Raw genomic sequence first — 20,744 nt, forward strand, 5'->3', positions numbered from 1 at the left:
CTAACTCACTCTCTCTCTGGTTACCTAACAACAGTCTGTTGGGTAACTTGCGCAGCAGCAGTTTCAGGTTTCGCTACTATGCCTCATAACCGTCTAAAAATGTTTTAAAAATTATGTGGCAACAAAACTATGGACACAATACAGTTTTCACTCCAAAACAAAAAAACCTAGTCAGTAATTATCAATGTCGACTGATATGAAATGCTTGTATCGTGACACGTTTTTCGGCCACATCGTCCAACCTTAATTAATACTAAAAAAAATGATTTAGAGTATATAATCTCTGGTTGTTTTGAACTTGTGTTTCTTCTGATATCATTTTAAATATAAACCTGAAACCAACCCTGAACCAGGGCAATTTAATACGCATCATATGTGTTGCATTTATCCCTCCACGCCACCCCAACAAAAAAAAAAAAAAAAAAAAAAAAAAAAAAAAATCAGATTCATGCACAGAGCTCCACTCCCGAGGCGGAGTCTTACCGTTTCAAAAGTGCGCGCTGGGCTGAAGTTGTGCTCGCACTGCATCATATCGAAGAAGATGGGAATGGTATCCTTCCTGAGCTCCGGCTCCGGCACCAGCGTGACCTCCAGGATGGGGCCGACCATGGAGGGGATAAACTTCATTTTGTGCGGGCCTGAGGGACGGCAAATATTATCGCACAGAAATATTACAGCGTGACTTGAGAAGGCAATATGCTGCCTCTTCACGTCTCGACAAACAGAGGAGGAATCTAATAATGTGCCCCAGAAAAAAACCACCACCACCACCAACAATGACAACATCAGCGGCGGCACACTTTCTGAAACTGGACAATAAAAAAATATTGTCTCATTATTCCCCTCGCGTCACAGCCGGCCCCCTGATAAACAGCGTCGACGTTTTCGGAAGGACAAAAAGCTCACCGATGTTGTACCACATGTCTCTGATTCTGAATCCCATGTCCTTCCTCATGTCTCCGTATCTGAAACACATTCAGATCAAGCAGCTTGATAAACCTCCTGTCTTCTAAAGTAATAAAAAGCCTTAAAAATCGGCCCAATGAGCCACGTCTCTGTAGATTTGGCCATCGGTTTTGGAGCACTGTCTTGTTTGAACGCCCAGCGACGCCCCATGTGACGTTTGCTTGTAGAGATAACCAGACTTTTATTTAACATTTCTCCATTTCTCCCATTAAAGAAAAGGGCCCACAGCATCACAGATCCTTCACCGTGCTTCAGAGCAGCATACGGTGGTCATTATCCACAATGTGAAAGAAAGAAAGAAAGAAAAAAGATTCAAACCACTGTCAGACACATCCATGACAGTATGCTAAAATCTCACGGGCAATGTTTTTTCTGAAGTATAATTTCTGAGGCAACAAGAGCAATCTTTGGGATGGATTATTGTTATTATTATTACTGAGTGAGAAGTGCAACAGTGTGCTTTTGTTCTGTACTCTTTATTCTTTTTCTTTTTCATTTTTGCTGCTTATCTTGTACTGCTCACTTCCTTCTATAACAATGTAAATTTCCCACTTGTAATTAAGCATATTTAGCACCAGGATTGAACTAGCCCAGAAAGAAATCATAGAAAGTTTTGAAAAAGTGGATATTGAATTTAGTGCAAAGTTTTGAGACAACAATTAGCAATAAATTATCCCTGAGATTCATCTCCATATTCCATAAAAAACACTTATGGATTATTAAAACCCTGAGCCACAGTGAAAACCTCTCTCTTCTGCTTCAAGCACAGAACCTTTCTTGCAGGTAGGAGGAGAATTGAGAGGAGATCAAATGGCGAGGAGCCATTATAAAATAGGGGGTACAAATTGGCGAAGAAGCAAACTAACCCGCAGCTGCTCATAGAATCTCATTGTTGCCATGGAGACTTCAAGATGCCACTTTTTGCTGCGGTCACCTGAGAGTGAATTTTTCTCAGATTTTTCCATCACGCTGCACATGGTGGCAAGATAAACACGGGCCCTCGTCTAGCTCCGTTTGTCACAGTTTCAGGTTTGTCTTATTTATAGTTCCGACTTTAGATACATAAGCAAGTTTAAGATTGAGTCCATTATCTTTTCGCTGCTTGAATATCGGATCAGAGCTGCGGTCCTTGGATGGCATGTTCTCTTGTCTCTCCTGCTTTGAAGAGTGGCTAAGAGAAAAGAGCCTGTGGTTTTTATCAGGGAATGAGGGGCTAATGGATCACTGATCAACACTCTAATGAACTTAATGTAAAAATGTTTCAGCTGCATTTACTGAAAGTGGAATTAGTTGATAAAAAAATAAATTTTCCTTTTAACTATTACACTCAAATTACAGGTTTGACTCGTCCATATTTTTATACGCATCATCAAATAAAATAATCTATTTATCTTTAAGGCTTTTTCCATATTTTTACCAAGAATCGTGATCAGCACTGAAACTTTTAAAGATTACGTGTAAAAGATCTCACTTGTTCAGGATCTTAGTTCGTTTTTCCTGGGAGAACGATTCCAGCTGCAGCGTCTTATGAGTGAGGAAGGCCACGGTCAAATGAAAGTAATTATTCCAGAGCTGCAATAAAAGTAAAACACACACACACACACAAAAGCTTTTAAAATATTGATACAACCGAGGACTGATCTGTGTTTAATAAGCGGTCCGTTCTGGCTAAAGGGAAGCGGTGCGGACCTGCAGCTCAAAGTGCACTGGGTCCAGGAAAAGCTTGTTGAGCACGTCCGAGTACTGGTTGATGGCCCTCAGGAAGACCTGCATCTGCACCAGGTTCATCACCATCCAGTCGGCAGGGAACACGTTCCCCATGAGGTCCTTAAACATGATGAACGTCTCCATCAGGAAGTCCTAAAAAGAAAGAAAGAAAGAAAAAAAACTGAGGGTTCAGGGAGGGGGGATAAAATCTTTACTGCAAACGCATCAGTTCTGTCTCTTAAAACACATTGAGTAACAGCAGAGAGATCAAAAACCAAACACACACACACGAGGTAAATCAGCTGCGCCACTCCTGAACGTCACTCACACACACTCCTCCCCCTCCACCCGCTACCTCCACTTTTTAGTTTAATAGAGGTCCAGGAACATCCTGATTCTGTCAGTTTAATCAAGTGCATGAAATGTCTGTAATCAATATTCCCTTAAGGAGCAGTAAGTGGCCGGGTTGCTTTATTGCCCGTTATTGATGGGATGCTCCGGGACACGATGCAGCCGATGGCGGAGGAGCCGAGACACTTACAATGATATCCTGTCTCGTTTTGAAGGTGCTGATGTAGTGGGTGTAATGCGTGTCATCCATTTGCTTCAGGATGGCCGTCATGCAGGCGAGATAGTGGCCCTGCCAAAACAAGTGACAGCTATTACTCAGCGGATCTCTGCAGAAAATCCCCTCCTCAAAAGGCAGCGTTTGCACAACAAAAGGCCTGCGTCGCGCTAATTCGCCGCGTTGCTCGTTTTCTTTTTGTTTTTTGTTTTTTTTCAGGAGCGTGGCGCGCCTTACGATGAGCGGCGAGGCTCGGTCCATGCTGATGACGGTCCGGTTGACCCTGCGAAGGAGACGCTCCATTATCTGCTGGATGTGGACTCGGGTCGGACCCTGAGCAGAGAGAGAGAGATAGAGAGAGGCGGAGAGAGAAAGGAAAACGGTGATCAGCTGAAACATGTCGGTGTTAAAAGGGCCACTGCAAACCAAACATCAGCGTGTTTTATTGAGATTGTTGTGTGATAAGCCAATCTAAATTAGATCAGAACTGGGAGGTAAAGGGACAGAGGCGTCATGTGTTGCAAATTCAAAACTGCAAACCTCGGTGGGCGCTAGGAGTCCGGCCTCCCTGGTCAACATTTGCAGAGGCACAATTTGCTTAAATTACAGCTTGAAGAGCTTTTGGGATTCGTCTCTGCCACACAAGTAGAGACGGATATCTTTGCTCGGTCTCTGCTGCAAAACTGAAGCTCAGTTAAACTGTTACCAGCATTTTTATACCTCACTTGGATTCAGGTCTGAACTTTGACTTGTTTGCTATAACACAATAATATATCAGCTCTCAACCTATAGGATCCAAGTAATTCCGATTATTCTATCCATCTTTCTGACGATTAATCGGAAAACAAAACTGGCAAATTGTGTGGATTTTTCATTTCATCACTTAAGCCTTTCCTATACAATATTAGAAATACACTAATAGATGCAAATAAATACCTAATTATATTTAGTTTAGTTTTATTGCCTAAACTGCAATGCTACACTCGTCTAATGTATGCTTAATCATTTGTAGCAAAGAATGCAGCTGCAGCTAAAAAACACTTCTACTAATCTGTTGACTATATTTTGGATTAACAAATTAATAATTAGACGGCATAAGATGCTTAGTAAGAGGTTTTGTTTGTGTGTTTTATTTTTTCTACAGAAGCTAAAACTTTGCCATTTGATGAGTTCTCAGTTTTTTATTTATTAATCCTAATTGGGAAAAGTGTATTTTCATGCAGTTTTGGCTTAATTATTGCTCTGACTGTGTTGTTCTTCCAGAAAATGGCCTTTTTTTTTTTTTAGTCTACACTCGAGTTAACGATTAACTGATTGCTAAATTTGTTGACAATTATTTCAATGATTAATCACGATTAATCGTTTCAACTCTAGTTTCAGGTCTTCTTCTAGGATTGCTCTGTGTTTTATCGCCATTCATCTTTCCACCAACTCAGACAGATGCCAAAGAAGGCATCCCCCACAGAATGATGCTGCCTCTACCATGTAGTTGCATGTTTGTTCTGTTTTTGGATCATGCATTGCATGCTGACGTTTAAAGCTGAGGACATCGTTTTATAACCTCTATCTGCTGTGTTTCTTGGCCTACATGATGGCAACTAATGTTCTATAAAAAACTTCTTAAGCCATCTGCTGTACTGTTTTCTATCTAAGGGAATCAGAGGAAAAGTGGGCTGAATGTACATGGTTGCCATGTTTTTTCAGATTTTTATTTGTGAATAAGTTTAATGACAGAGCGATACCGTCTGCTTTATAATTTACACAACTTTGTGTTGGTTTAATCATAAAACAGAATCAAAATTTCAGCAGTAGGATCAAACTAAAGCTCATGTCTGAAACCCTCAAGGATTAAAATAAACGAGCCACAAATGGAGGGAATGCTGAGAATTATCGGTAACTTCATTTAAAACAATAATCTCTTTTCTAAATGATTTCTAATCACAGGTATGTGCAATAAAAAATATTTTAACTCTGAGATTTCAATCTGCCCCGATGAGAAGCAAAACAGTCGTCTCAACCTCAGAAGGGCGGCGATTAAACAATCATTATATTTATAAAACAATGTAGAAATTAATCTACATTAATATTTTGGCAGCGGCTTGCAGAGTCAACTTCAGCAGCTACAACTTGATGCAGAAGTTCTCTGAAACCCCCCTTTTTTTTCTTTAAGCGCGTTTTCATTTCTCATGCTTGGACAACATTTCAATCAGGTCTTAGTCTGGACTTGGACTGAGGTTACGGCAACGCTGTGATTTTTTTTTTTTTTTTTTGTAGATTCCCTGCTGCACTTTTGGGATCACTGTCCTGTCGCCTGACCCAGTTTCAGAAAAGCCTCCGCTGTCGCACAGATGGCCTCGCAATTCGCTCCAGAAAACTTTGTTCCACTGGACTGTGTCTTTGTCTGCAAGGTGCCCGGGTCCTGTGGCGGGAAATCGGGTCCAAATCATTAACTCTCCGTCACCTTCACAGCCGAGGAGCTCACTGCCGATACGCTGTTTGTTTTCAGACAGACGCGGCCCTCGTTTCGTATTTATGTGCAGAATGTTTATTTTCCCCCAGAAGTGCTGTCGATTGGTTCAGATTCGACTTCACAAACGTACACTTTCAGTTTTATTCACGGAGAAAAGAGGCTTTTCTTCTGGCAGCCGCTGTACACATCCCATCTTCTTTTTCCCCACATTTGATATGTCGAGTCTTGAAGGAATTCATTTGCAGCTCTTTGGCTTTTTTCCTGGGAATTTTCACTGAGTATTGCACGATCATGGGGTAAAATTTGCCTGCTGTATTAGGATGGACCATCACATTGATTCAAAATGGACCAAGCATTTCCCAGATAGACCAGCGGCCGACATGTTTTTTTCTTTTCTTTTTTTTTTTCTTAAACCATCTTTCCTCTTTAACCTTGGGTTCCTCACAAACCTAAACGTTGTGAAACGGGGAAGTACCAGTCTCATTAAAAGTCTGTTTGATCAGCATCCTCTGCTCTGAATGCAGAAATAAGCCAAATCCTCCACGGCATTTTAAGCAGTATTTTATATTTTTTTTTACTTTAAAGGGCCGGTATTGCGTATTTTTGTGGCACATACGGTCATTTTATGGCACAATCAAGTAACTACGTTACCTTCAGTAGTTATGAACATGCTGTATAAAACAAAAGTTACTTTTAATTTGACTTTGCATCACAGCTGTCTCTGCTGCTTTGAAATTGGCCCCTGTCTCTTTAAGAACCTCTTGCTCTTTTTGACACGAGTCATTACAACAACACTTCTTCATGTTGTCCACCGACGTCGTACGCAAGCGCTCTTTGGAGCTTAGCAGACGTGCAGTTCCACCAGGTTTTATCTTACTGCTGCTGCCGCTGGTCTAGAGGAGCAGTGTGAGGAGGGCTGAGGAGAGGGGTGCTCTGTGAGGCTGGGGGCTCGGCTAAGGATCGAAGCTCCAAGGAGAAGCTTTGGGTAAATAGGCGACGCATTGATTGCCAAGGGAGATTCAAGGATTCCCCTTTAACAGATAATTCAAAAGAATTCATTTATTTCATTTCTGATCTCATTTCGTGTTTGAACTTGGTCAGGTTGCTTGCAATGATCCGTGTGTTTGTCTTGTGCCCTATAGTATTATAATTATCTTTTTTTTTTTGTTATCTTAACTGCTACTGTAAATCAAATTTCCCTCTGTGGGACATTAAAGGCCTGAATTGTATTAGAGCAGAATGGAACAGAACAGAATATATTATTTGCACATGGAAACAATACAGAAACCATAAGGCTGATAAAACAGCAGCATCTCCAATATCACATTATAAAGTTAATAGTAAGCCAGCATTAAAAAAAAAAAAAAAAAAAAAAGAGTCAAAAACAACACAAATTTATAAGAAGCAATAGAAATCACATGTCATTTGAAATTAGCATTATTTTTAAGCGTTTTCTAAAAGAATGAATATTACTAGTGGGTTGAAGAGCTGGTGGTAGGTTATTCCAAAGAGAGGAGCCTTTATAATTAAGTGTCCTTCGCTTAATTACTGTTCAGATGCAACAGTGTATTTTTGAATAATCAGAGTAATAAGAGGGGAAAAATGAATAATTAGGAAAAACATTTTTGGTAAACTCCTGAGAAATCAGTAGCTAAATGCACAAATTTCCACAAAGAGACAAATCAAAAGGGCACATTAAGTACAGTCCAGACCTTGTCTTGTATATAAATAAGAGCAGATGAAGGCAGTCTATTTGAAAAGCTCATAATAATAAAAAAATCATTTTCAATTTTTGTAATCTTTGAGATATGATCGACATGCAGCTCCCCAAACACTGAAATATATTAGACTTTTATATAACAAGCTATGATGTAATGTCAACATACAAGACGGTTAATAATAGCCATCAATTTTACCGTCTTTCTTTTTACAAGTTCATTATGTCGTCTTCATCTTAGTTCATAGTCATCCACAAAAACTCCTCAGAATTTGGTTGGAGGCTCTTGGCTAGTTAAGAGGATCAGCAGATGCTTCACTTCTTTAAAAGTTACAAGGTTGGACTTAGTTTTTCTCAAAAAATAAATAAATAAATAAAATAAATAAACTTTTATATATATATAAATATATATAGATAAATGCATATATTTTAAATTTAAAGGAATAAAGCATGTTGTGTTTTTATAAAAACATGTTTATTTGAAACTCTACGAGGGCTTCCTGCTCTGATTGCTCACCCTCTTGTTCAAATATATCTCAAATCCCCTTGAAGACAAACCTCCCTTATGTGTAACGTTCAAAGTGTTGCAAACCGCAGCCTAAATGAAGAGTGGCTCTGCATCATCGGCTTTTCCCTTCAATAAAGCATGCTTCAACTCATGCTATGTGCAGATAAGCAAGAACCAAATAAATGTTCCTTTGCATTTAGACGATTCGAGGGCCTCTTATCGTGTTTATCTCTTTGATACTTCTGGTTCATTTCACTCTGCGGCAAAAAAAATAAATTACTATTCAGCTGCGACTCTGGATTCTTGCCGGGCAGCTGGGATATCTAATCCCTTCCAGCATGGTCGGGGTTTGCCTACAGGCCTGCGTCCCAGCGGAACTTTTCCTGGATAACCTCTGAAGAGAAGATGAATCATCTCCACGGGATCCGCAAAACAACGGTTTTTCCTCTCGGGTCCCCGTGGATGTCTGAGTGCCTTGGCCGTGGCTCGCGCGGCGCAGGCAGACGCCGTGAGGATTAAACACACTTTGCCCACCGATATCCAGCACAACAATCCTGCTACGAGCCGTGGCGGGCATTTTTATCTGCACCCGGATGGGTAGGGAGCCTTAAGCATGAATTGGGTTTTTATGGACGTAACATAAGCTCGCAGTTAATCAATCTTTAATCTGAGTCCAATTATTGAGCATTTATTTTTAACTAAAATCACAGGTGGCATAACTATTAATACCTTTTTTTTTCCCTCTCTCTCTCTTCAGCTTAAAAACAGGTATTTTTATTTGGACTTATTTTGAGCACCGAGACCTAAATCAGACAAGAATTTGATTTTGTTGATTTGGCCTCACGTTTTGGTTTAATATACACTTGATGGTTTTTTTTTTTTTTTTTTTTATTTTCTGTCAGATTCCAATTCAAAATGTTGGTTTTTCAAAGAATTTGCGACAGCAAGTAGGTTTCCAGGACTTTTTGAGCCCACAGCGTCACAGATCCTCTGCCGTACTGAACTTTGAACAGGAAATGTCCAAAGTTCATTCTTTGTTTCATTCGAGTTAAATTGTTCTGGTCTGCTTTGCAGGAAAAAAAAAAGCAGCATTCAGCTTCTGTGCACCACAAATCTGGAACAACCTTCCAGGAAACAGCAAAACGGCCGAAACACTGAGTTCCTTTAAATCAGGACTGAAAACCCTCCTGTTTAGAGCTGCTTTTCAAACATAAACATCTGATGATGACGATTTTAATAATGGTGTGGGACAAAATGTAACGTCTGTTACTCGTTTCACAATTGGTTTCTGTGTGATGCGTTTATGATGTTTTTCTGATGTAAAGCACTTTGAACTCCCCTGCTGCTGAAATGTGCTATGCAATAAATGTTGATGAAAGCCTTGATCTTAACTTCATCTGACTGAAGACACACAGGTCCAGTCGAAGTCAAGACTTTTGCACATTTACGTTTTCAATGGAAGAACTGACAAGTTTTGTAGGGTTTGGCATCATGGTCAAATAACCAGAGTGACGTATAGACAGGGTCTAAAGATTGTTACAGAGATCATGATGCTGCAGGTCATCCTGCTCACCATGGTTGGTGAGGAGACAAGCAACAAATAGCTAAAAGAAAAAGGCCTTGTCCCTTTCTGCTCTGCTGTGAGAGAGGCCTGAACGACAGACCTGCCCAAAATGCGGCTAGCAGTAGAAATCCCACTGTTGCCAACTTTGCCACTACGATTAGTAATGCTTCAGAAAAAAAAAAGTCAGTATCAGTCGGAAACAGCAGGTCAGACTTTTTAAACATCAGCGATTGACTAGAAAATTGCAATGTTCTTTTCAATTATCTACATCAGAGGAACTAAAAAAATAAAGAAATAAAAAAGGTAGCACCTCTCTAATTCACACACTTAAAGCGTCTTCCATAATTTATGCTTCTATCCGTGGCTTTTTAAACTCCTTACCACATCTTTGCGGTCCAGGGTGTCCAGCACAGTGCTGAGCAGCTGGACACAGGCCTCATAGTCGGGTTTACTCGAGTGGTCATCCAGCTGCCCACTCAGCTGGTCATTAACCAGCGGCAGAAGTACATCGCGACAATCTGGAGCCAAAAAGAAAAGACAACAACGGCATTTTTAAAATCAAACCATAAACTTATACTTGAGCTTTTCTTCCCCCCGCCCCCCCACCTCATTCCTCCCGTTTGAAATGCCAATATGTGTTTTTTTGGAGTTTCAAAAAAACAAAACAAAAAAAAAAACCTTACCTGGTTGCTTGAAAAGGTCGCTCTCAATGATTTTACACATGCAGCCCAGTTTCTGACGCACAAACTGCGAGTCGGGGATGCTCTCGATGAACTTTGAAAGGAGAACGCTGCGAAGAAGAAGAAGAAGAAGAAGAAGAAGAAAACGGAGAAACGAGGCTGTTGTGACAATCACAATGCAAATCCATTTCAGAAGTTGTGATTACAGTCGCTGAGAGCCAATGAGGAGCACACACAGGACACCCCTGATTTTACAGTGCCGAGAATTAGAATAACACCTTTACTCTGAAGTAAGCATAATCAATTGCGCTGAGACAGGCAATTACCATTTCCTGTCGCGCAAAACCCTCTGGAGAGTTACCTGAGCTCCACGGGATCAAACACAGTCTGGATGTCATTAATGATGCTGGGGAGATATTTCAATATTGCCCCCTGCAACAACAACAACAACAAAAAAAAGAAAAGCATCAGACTGGAGCTTGGGGAGGTTTTTACTCTTTTTTTTGTTCTCTAGTAAAACAAACGGTGCTTTCCCTCAATTTACTGAAAGCGCCCACAGGGAGTTCTCTTCATATTGCTGTCAGTTGCACAACTTTTCAATAACATCCATAATGGCACGAGGTGCTTTCAGCAGGATTACTGACTTCTTCATGCAGAAGTCAAAAACAGACAGAAAATAAGCATAAACTGCACACTTTACCTTTATCTTCACTCCCTCGTCCAGAGGTCTGTCCATAAGCGTGTTGAAAGACAAGAAGAGCAAACGTATGGAGTTGGAGAAAGCGCCCGGATCTTCACTGTTCTCAGGAAATCTTTAAAAAAAAAAAAAATTAAATTAAGATAAAAAGGAAACCAGACTTTTCTTTCAGAAACCAGACCACATTTCAGAAAGCCCTTCTTCATAAAATATTCCAATGCAAAGTGAATTCATGCCCCACATACCTGAAGGAGAGGACTCTGGACTGCACAATGAACCTGAACAGATACTTGAGGGCTTTGAGGGCTGTGTAGAGCCGCTCTGTCAGGGAGGGCTCCTCTGGATGGCCCACGTAGTAGTTTAGCACTTTGGTGAGCTTCCTGAGAAAAAGGAAGAAGCCTGCCGTTAGGGGCTGAGGAGGAGGGTTGCTTGCTAATTTGAAGAAGTGAAGCAAAAAAGAAAACCTTGTGCAGGTGAACTCACCTGTAAGCCAAAGTGGCGCTGAAGTGCTTGCTGATGTACGTTTCCAGGACGGGATTAAAATGCTGGAATTTGATGTCCCCAATAAGTGTGATTATGAATACCTGGTGATAAACAAGAAAGACTGTAAAAAAATAAATAAATAAAAATCTGTCTTTTATGTACACCGTCCTCCACAGTCACGGCCAACTTGTGTAAAAATGTCTACAGAGTCTTAAATTCATCTTTTATCACTTTCGCATAATTTTACACAGGAAATATACTGCAGTTCTTTTACCAGGGTTGGGGTTAATCACAAAAAGCCAAATTGATGGCTCATTTTCAGTTTTCTGGCAAGATGCTCACTGTTTTTATTTAATAACAGGTCCACAGCAACACAGATCCTCCACCGTAAAAAATAAAAACACTGGGCATAAGGCTGTGTTGCACATCATTTCAGTTTTTTTTTTTTTTTGGTGAATATGTACAAGCAGAATTATGCAAACTTTCAAGCTTTCAAATTCCAAGCAGCAACCAATAATTTAAAAACGAGCAAAAACCTGCCAATGACGTAATTTGAGCAGTTTTATGCAACAAAATCAATAACAGTGACTTTGCAAAATATGTCATGTTTTGTGAGCCAATGACATAACATTTTGTCACTTTGCAAATAACTATAATAAATTTAGGTCACATGACTAGGGTTCTGTTAATCTAGATTTTGTTCAACAAATAATTCTTAATTTGGCCCCAGAACTTTTAATGAGTGCAGCATATTACAAAATAAATGACAATACGACCATGTCAAAAAATATAAATGGTATGTTTTCAAGGGGCACAGCCCTATTAATGACATATTTGACTTTATAAATTTTTAAAGAACTTTATTGATTAACTTATTATATTATTGGCAAAATGTTACTGCCTGAAAAACATACATCTAACTAGGTGAAGTGATATTTATTAGTGCTTAAGTTACTGCCTGTATTACATTTAAAAGTACCAAAGCCATTATAATGTTGGCATTACGGACTCATGTTATCGGTACAACTGTTAGCATAGCAACGATAGTTTCTTTTGCTGCCCAAATCTTTTGCCGATGAAGCAAACGCGCTCTCTGATTTTCTTTGAATCACCAAATTTGCAGCTGCAGCCAAAAGGCAGCCTTCACCGCGAGAGGGGGGAGGACATGATATTTAAATATGGAGCTGACAACAACCATTTTCTGGCTTTTTCTTCTCGAAGGCATTCAGCTGTTTACATGAAAAATGCAGGAAACTTGCTATGCAAGATTTAGGGGGGAAAAAGGGCTGAAAGAAGTTTAAATCCACATCGCTTTGTAGAAACAAGACAACTGCTTTCTGAGGTCATAGGAAGAATCTGTTTTTGATGCCTCACACTTTAGCCTTAAATCTTTGTAAGGAGCGGAAGGAAAACATCCAAGAGCAAATCTGCATACTTTATCTAAAAACTGGAACCTTTTCCCTCCCCCCCCTCCCCCAACTCATCCTGCATCTTCAATAAGGACTAACCAGGGCATCAAACACCAAAGTGTCATAGGTGTCTTTTTCTGAAGTCTCCATCATGATGTTGAACAGAGCGTCAAGAGTGTCCTGGAGAAACTGTGGACAAAACAGGAACATGTCACACAAATGCCATTCAACAGAGCAGGAAACTGCTTTTATTTAAGCACATGTAAGAAATTACTTTAACAATCTCCCCTCCTTCCACTTCCATGAGCCTTTGCAAGATTTGGTCCAGATCCTGGGAATTGGACCTCCAGTTCAACAGACCCAGCAGATCCACTACAGAAAAAACAACAAACAAACAAAATCAAAATACATCGACAGTCAAGTAGAGGCATTGATAGGATCTTTAAAAAGTTGAGTTTTTATGATACAGCAGCATAACCAAGGGATATGCTGCAAGTTCTAAGGTTTTATGAACTGATGTGAACTAAATATAAAATGTGTTCAAGTGAAGTTTCTGTTGAATGTAGTTGGAATAACAGTAAGAAAAACTTTGGGGTTGGAATAATGAAAAAGTCACTTTGTTTAAATAGCAAATGACTTAGGATTAATCAGAATATTTAAAGTATTCTTTGTATCTCACAAAGGATGCTTGTAAACAAAAGTGCATATCTATAAATTAATACCAAATAGACTCACTGTGCAGTATAGCTAATTAAATGTTTGTTGTTGCTCATTTTGCATGATTTACAGCATCAATATTATCGTTTTCAAAGTCACGTTTTCCTTCCACTCAACCTTCCATTATTATACCTAAATATAAGATTCTTTAGTGACTTACTTATCCTAATTGTGGAAACAGACAATGACTGCTGAACAAGTGTTACTGCAGTCTTTCATGATTGCATAGGTTTTAACATTTCTGTATTAATAATCACTTTTATTGATCTTATGTTATATTGTTTTTGTTTTGTTTTGTTTTTTTTGGAGAAAAGTGTATTTTCATTGATTGCAAGCTAATATAATCAAAACTAACAGAAATAATCACCAGAAAAATGTTGCATAGTTTCACTTATTGAATTTGATTATAAAAAATGATATTCTAATTTACTGAGATGCACCTGCATGCTCACACACCGTCATAGAAGTGCAATGTCCTCCTCATTTTCACAAATGACCTCTTTAGATCTGGAAGCGTGGCGCTCCTCTGCCTCTTTTCTTCATTTAAACAAGGAGCTGCAAAGCTACAAAGCTTTGGTTTTCGTGGATGTTGCTAAATTGCAAAAACACAAAGTTTTTGTTTTTTTATATAATCTATGCTGAGATTTTATATAAGTCACTACAAACAAGCCTCTTGACGTGTTTCTTCACCGATAAACGCAGTTCTGACGTCTCAACTTCTGCTGCTGCACAGTGTGAAGTTCCAAATATGCGAAGCAGAAGTTTTCCTGTCATAATTATTTTACTAAGGAATCCTGCTTCATTGTGATCATTAAAGTAAAAGTTTGGTTGGATATAATATTTAATAATTTATCAAATTATTAATTTTTTATTCAGATTTTTTGGGGGTTTTCTTTTTTGCTTCTTCAGCCACCTGGCACTAATTTATGAATTATTCAGGCACAAAGTTTCTAATCGACTAAAGTAAGATGCTTTTCTCACACTTTCTGTCAGGATTTTTGGAGGACTTTCTTTCTCCCTTATTTAATCTTTTTTTTAAATAGACTTATCACACCTTCTGTCCTCCAGTTGTCAGCTCTGCTAATTTTGTAAAGCCTGTAGTTGCTGCACAATATGACCTGGTATAAAAGGTCATGTCAGAACAAAATCTAAAGGAAAACTTTGAGAGATTACCATAATGAAGAACTGCGAGCGAGAAAGTCTCCTTATTTACATTTTTTCTCATCTGCTCTAATAGAAAAAAATAATCATTTATTTTTATAAGTTATTTCAAAAACATGAAAAATATCTGTTATTCCAGCAGCAGCAGGATTAAGCTTTCTCTCCTCCACCAGACTCAGTCACATTTCTCTGGAAACCTAAGAACGGTTAGTTACCTTCTGCTAAATCTTATAATACCCGATCTAAGTCACTTTGAGGGAAAAAAAAAAAAATCCCCTGCTGTGGATGTTCACGCTGTAAAAATGGCAACATGCGTCTTTAGCACAGAATCGTTAGCGGCGGCTTTTCTAAAGAATGACTATAAAATACAGAAGAAATGAAACAAATGTGTTTCTTAAATACATTTCAAGACCTTTAATGGTACTTTCAGAGAACAAATGCAGGTTTCAAAAGATACGCTGAACATTTAGAAAGACTCTTTCCTTTAATAAATTAAATGATCCTTTTTGTCGACTGCTTTAATTAACTGCTTTCTATAATTGTGACAAACAATCCAAAACAGAAGAAATCAGTAGGAGGGCACTCAACGTTTCCCAGCACTGTATATTTAACATTTTTCTCTTCCTGAGATTCACCGCTGCTTTGAAAAAAGAAAAAAAAAAAAAAAAAAAAGCATTCTGAGCTTCAACCATTTACATCCAGGTCCAACTTCTCCCGTCCTCTTTCAATCCTGCGCAGCTGAAGGTCGCCTGTTACAAATTCAATTACGCTAATTCTGTTAAACGTCGAAAATCTAAATACAAATTTAATTAAACTTGCAGCCGGTAACATCGTCGCGTCAGCGTATTATTAGCAACTCACATTGTTTTGCTGGCATTTTAAAGAGATCTGCATGGCGGTCGCAGCTTCTCTTGCCGTCCTTCACAGAATGTCTGAAGGTCATTTGAGCTGGTTGCAGCTTTTGTGAAGTAGATGAGGTTTGGAAAAAAAAAAAAAAAGATTCTAAAGCACTCAAGCTTTCCTCTATGCTGTTGGTATGGCTTTTATTAAAAGTGAATTCATGTTTTCTCTAACTGTATAGAGCACAGAGTCATGAAAAAGAGACCCTCCTCCACCTGTCGCTGCACAAACATGTCTAAAAAAGGCTATGAATGTGTCTCCTACTTCATCAAAGTGACAGCTCCAACATTTTTCAGCGAGGACATGAAAAATCCATGCAAAATACTGCTCAAATATAAAAAGTAAATGGAAGATTAATAAAAGCAAATCTAAGACCTAACTAAATATTGACGTGATTAAAAGTTTAAGACCTTGCAGAAACCTTGTCCAAGTTATCCCACCATAAATAAATTTAAAAAAAAAAGTCTACATATGTATTTCTAACAGAACGCCTGTCGATCACCACCGAGCCACTTCAGCACAGGTAAAATTAGAGATGAGCCCCGCCGTACCATTCTGGGTGAGCTTAGTGGAGCAGGTGAGCGTCGCGATCTGGAAGCTGTCTTTAGTCACTGGAATAACCCCTGAATGGTGGAACGGCTTCCCAGTTTGCCTCTGAATCTGCTCCACTTCGGCCGAGGTGGCCGGCAGGCTGAGATAAACCTTTGCATCGTCTGCCTTTTTCACATCAACCTAAAAACAAAAAAATAAAAAATAAAAAATTCATGACAGGGTGAAGGATGAATAATGAAGCACATTGATCGATGGAGATGTAATCTCATATTTATTGACCAAAAGAGAGGCCCGCGCATAATCCACCTGCCAACGGGCAGCTATTCATGACACCTCGTTGCATAATTAGGATAATCACGCTCATCTTTTACGCTCTGTGAATTTATGATGCGAACACTCGAGCGCCGTCCTGGAATGCTACCTTGTAGACGAAAAGCTCATGCCTGCCGTCTTTCAGCGTGGTCCCGTCTCCTCTCATTAGCTTGACGTACGCCATGCCAAAGGGCTTCTCTGATTTGTCCCTGGCTGAAGGATACACAGGAGCGTGAGACAGAAAGGAGCGGATTCACCCCAAGCTATGCTTAACATGGTGGCAGGATCTGCCATAGGAAACAAAAAAAAAAAAAAAAAAGAAAACACACAAGAGTAACTCACAGTCCTGGGAGGATCTGTGTCGGAACATCACCCTCAGGTGGCAGCGGCACACGTCTTCAATGGGAATTGTCACCTTGCAACAACGTGGGGGGAAAACAATAGAAAAGGTGTCAGATTGGTATGACGGGAACATTAAACACATGTTTTCTCTCGAGAATTATTTGGCTACACGGAGGTATAACAAAAAATTAATAAAAGCAAGAAAAAAAAGGATAAAGGAACATGAAGTGCAGTACCAGCTGTATCTGTTGACACATGTCCTAAAGATTTGGGAAAATTCAATGTTTTATTGAGGTAGCATAATATCACACTAAAAAAGAAATATATTTAATATTTGAGTTATTCACATGGTGGGGGAAAAAATAATCCTATGTTGAGGAATCACAGTTTTTTGGCGCAATTATTAGTAGACTGAAAACCCCCGTCAAAAATTAAACCTGGACATATTTTTTTAATTCATACCTGAATTTATACTTTAACATGATCAGAGTTCCTGAGGAATACCAAAGACTAATCCATTTCTTTCTGTTCCTGTTGCGTATAAATATCACATTGCACTGAGGCCAATTTCTTTTGCCCCTGGCTACTCCGCTGACCCATATGTGCGCTCCAACCATGGATCACAGTGAGGATGGCGAGAGAGATAAGAAAACTCTCCAGAGTTCACTAAAACCTACTGCTAAGCAGGAAGGAATGGCAGCTGAATTTAATTTTTTGTTGTCGCTTCATACGTGTATAGTAAAATTTCAGTCTTGGGGTCACTATTCCGATTCAATTAAAAAATATTTTATTCATCCCAAAAGGAAAACAAAATGTTCCCACAACTCCTATCATCCGAGAATCTTCAAAGAGACACTGAGGATGTCAGGTAGCAGTCAGTTTTCCAAAAAATCTGAAAAGGTCTCTGACTGAAGACACTGCTGTTGTATCAAAAGCCACATGACTCTCGTGACACGCCAGCAGCTCAATATCCACGAGACGGAGACGATATTTAACATATTATGGACTACACCGTCAGTTTTTGACCAGCACTGCTAGCCCACCTCGTTTGCTTTTGCCACTCCCATTTAAACCGACTGGATATTATCCAGTCTGTTTCCCAGCAACACTCCATGTGGGTTTGCTGCGAAACGAAGATGAGTTTGTGGAAAAGCTCTTCAAGTGAGTACAGGGGAGGACGTGTAATTCTTCTCTGAAGGCTCTGGGTCCATTTTTAGAGTGCAAAACATCAGGAACTCCTTGAAATATTAGGACATTTTTTAAAAAGAAATCTAGATAACTACCAGCAGTTATGACTCAATCACGACTCAAAACATATTTCTAAATGTGAGGACAGCGTTGGAGAAGATCAGATCCCTCTCTCTGTATGCTTCTGCCTCATGTTTTTTCTTTATATTTGATAAAACATGCTTAAATTAAGGGCTTCCCCCCCCGAAATCTTAACCGTGGGGATCGTACGATAAAAGATTAATTTGATTTCGAGGCTTATTAAACCTCTTTAATAGGAGAGCTGATAAATCTGATCTACGTTTATTAGCAGCTACTCTGTGAGACGGGTGCAGCGCCGGTCCTGACAGATGAGCTTACCTTCACCGTTTCGTTCCAACATGGCTGCTTCACCTGGTAGTAAATGACAGACTTGTACTCCGTTATGCCGTCGTAGCCGGCCCCGGGAAATATCGCTTTCTGCCGAAATTTGAAAAGGGAAGAGGAGTTTTACATGACCGGAACGCTGTCAGAGCTTTCTCTAGTGCTGCGTTTGATATCTATCTGCTTAGAGAAAAAAAAAAAATATATATATATATATATATACATTTATGACAGAAATATATGCACATAATAAATATAAAAAAATCTGAATCATAGCCAGGGACATAAAGCTGTTAGGGAGGGGGAAAAATATTAGCACAGAAAAGTGCATATACTAGCAGTTCATTCAGACTGAAATATTGGGTTATTCATTTCCCCTTTTCCATCGTCTGGTGAAATATAAACTTATCGTCACTAAAGTAACAGAGGATATCTGAAGTAGGAGCCCTGAGTCATTAATTTTGGAACTATGCGGTCATGAAAAGAAAATAAATGAAGCTTCTCACATAATGACGCATCCATATTAAACATTAACCAGCAGACGCACCAACTATTAACCAGATATTACAGGAACTCCTATACAGTCATTACGATTGTAGAGAAAAAGCATAAAAGTATATTTGACACAAATTTATTGTGCAATGAAAAACACTGACGCAGAGCACAGCAGAGGTATTCAACGCCTGTGAAAATGTTCTCCTGTTACATCTATGAACTTCAGCGTATTTTATTGGGGTTTATGTGATAAACAGAGGCAAAGTAATGCATCGTTTTAAATTGGAAGGGAAGGGAGACATGGTTTCAGTTTTTCACAAATAAAAACTAACTAGCTAGACCAGTGGTGGCAGGCTCTGCTTTCAGGAAGAAGCTGTAGGGGATCAGAGGGTGTGAGCAGCGCACACACGTGCATGATTGACAGCGCCAAGACCCTTTTCATGGCTCTGACTGATTGTTTCTGATCGAGCGGTGTAGTTAGCAGAGGCAAAGGAGGTCGATTTAAAAAAATTTTTTTTTTACAGATTATCTGTCTCATATTAAACTGTAACAACAAGGTGACAGTTTTAACAAATATGTAAAAAAAAAACAACATTTTCTTAACTACATACTGCAGTTGTAAGTTGCATACCTGGTTGCAATGCAAGCCTTTTCTCACCTACATATACCAGGAACTCCCTAATAGAAATGCTCAACACACTTTTCAGACTTTGAAGTTACGGTTTTGAAAAACTGTCTCGAATGTCCCTACTAATGAACTACTTTGGCCCATTAGAAAATCGCAAACACAGTAATATCTTGTAACAGGAGGGCTGAACAAAGGCACGCAGAAAAAAGGCCTCACTTCAAATAAAAACAGAAGAGTGGCGCAGACGTTTTTACCTCCATCGGATTGCCTTCATCGTCATGCACGCTGAGGATGACCTCCACGTTTTTCGGGGTCTTCTTTTTGCCTCGGTCAAACTCTCCCTGAAGCAAGGTTACGTAAATATCATTCCTAACGTTTCCTGGAGAAGGAACAAGAGGAGATCATTAGGTGGATGGGCCAGGCATTCGCAGCACGCCCACACACCTCTCTGATCAGAGCGAGCTTTAGAGCAATGCCCAGCAACAAAGGCTTTAAATCCCACCTGGGAGGATGATCTCTGGGAAGCCCATTTTCCTGACGATGGCCGTGCTGCGGTCCACTAAGTGGGGGAAGTCCTTCCTGACTTGAGCGAGGTCTCCCGGGAGGAGCTTCAGGGTCACAAACAGCCCTGGCGGACGGCATGTAAGGAAATTCAATGAGGCAGACACCAAAAGGGTACGATTCGCAGATCCCTCACACTGATTTCAACTTTACTCCAAAACAAAAGGGTTCATTTAGAGTGACCCTCGAGAAAGAAAGAAAGGGGAAAAAAAAAAGAAAAAAACCACAGGGGAGAGCCCTCATCTGTGATCGCTCCGCCTCACCCTGGCCTTTATGATTGACCTCCCGCGTGGCGATGACTTTGTTGAAGACAGCCGTGAGCGGCTCATTCTCCCCTATGACTCTGGATGGAATGAGCGGAGACATGATGATCTGCCTCTGGCGGATGTACGTCTCCATGGCTATCCTGGGGGAGGCATTTCGAAATGAGGAAAACAACTAAATCAGCCGCCGCCGACTCCGACAGGTGACAAAGAAATGGACGGCAGAGAGTCGCAGAAGACGAGAGGCTCTCCCTTCCCGCTGACAAGGTGTGCCGTTATGCTTCCAAACATGCCGTTTACCGCGGCTGAATGCAAGAGAGAAATGCTAAACACCTCAGAGCAGCTGAAGAGATGTGAAGCTGCTTATGACTAAAATAAACAATTTGGAAACGGCTGCATCTCATTAAAAATCATTCAGTTGCATTTGTGATAATTAGAAAAGCTGCAAAAATTCATT

At 39.8% G+C, this 20,744-nt stretch overlaps 1 protein-coding gene across 2 annotated transcripts in view; it reads right to left on the reverse strand.

Annotated features, from left to right (window-relative positions):
• dock5 (dedicator of cytokinesis 5) overlaps positions 1–20,744 on the reverse strand; it is a 67,774-nt gene that overhangs the window by 18,021 nt on the left and 29,009 nt on the right. For both annotated transcript variants that reach the window (XM_007557037.2, XM_007557038.2), the window contains exons 12-32: positions 20,288–20,430; positions 19,966–20,091; positions 19,718–19,842; positions 18,338–18,436; positions 16,751–16,823; positions 16,518–16,621; positions 16,096–16,276; positions 13,041–13,138; positions 12,866–12,955; positions 11,358–11,458; positions 11,120–11,254; positions 10,878–10,989; positions 10,539–10,609; positions 10,181–10,287; positions 9,879–10,015; positions 3,476–3,571; positions 3,215–3,313; positions 2,656–2,826; positions 2,438–2,538; positions 907–965; positions 484–638 (exon numbers count right to left, since the gene is read on the reverse strand). In XM_007557037.2, coding sequence (XP_007557099.1) covers positions 484–638; positions 907–965; positions 2,438–2,538; positions 2,656–2,826; positions 3,215–3,313; positions 3,476–3,571; positions 9,879–10,015; positions 10,181–10,287; positions 10,539–10,609; positions 10,878–10,989; positions 11,120–11,254; positions 11,358–11,458; positions 12,866–12,955; positions 13,041–13,138; positions 16,096–16,276; positions 16,518–16,621; positions 16,751–16,823; positions 18,338–18,436; positions 19,718–19,842; positions 19,966–20,091; positions 20,288–20,430 — 2,383 coding nt within the window. The remainder of the gene's footprint in view (positions 1–483; positions 639–906; positions 966–2,437; positions 2,539–2,655; positions 2,827–3,214; positions 3,314–3,475; positions 3,572–9,878; positions 10,016–10,180; positions 10,288–10,538; positions 10,610–10,877; positions 10,990–11,119; positions 11,255–11,357; positions 11,459–12,865; positions 12,956–13,040; positions 13,139–16,095; positions 16,277–16,517; positions 16,622–16,750; positions 16,824–18,337; positions 18,437–19,717; positions 19,843–19,965; positions 20,092–20,287; positions 20,431–20,744) is intronic.

This window comes from Poecilia formosa, unplaced genomic scaffold, assembly GCF_000485575.1.
Source record: "Poecilia formosa unplaced genomic scaffold, Poecilia_formosa-5.1.2 Scaffold82, whole genome shotgun sequence".
NCBI lineage: Eukaryota > Metazoa > Chordata > Actinopteri > Cyprinodontiformes > Poeciliidae > Poecilia > Poecilia formosa.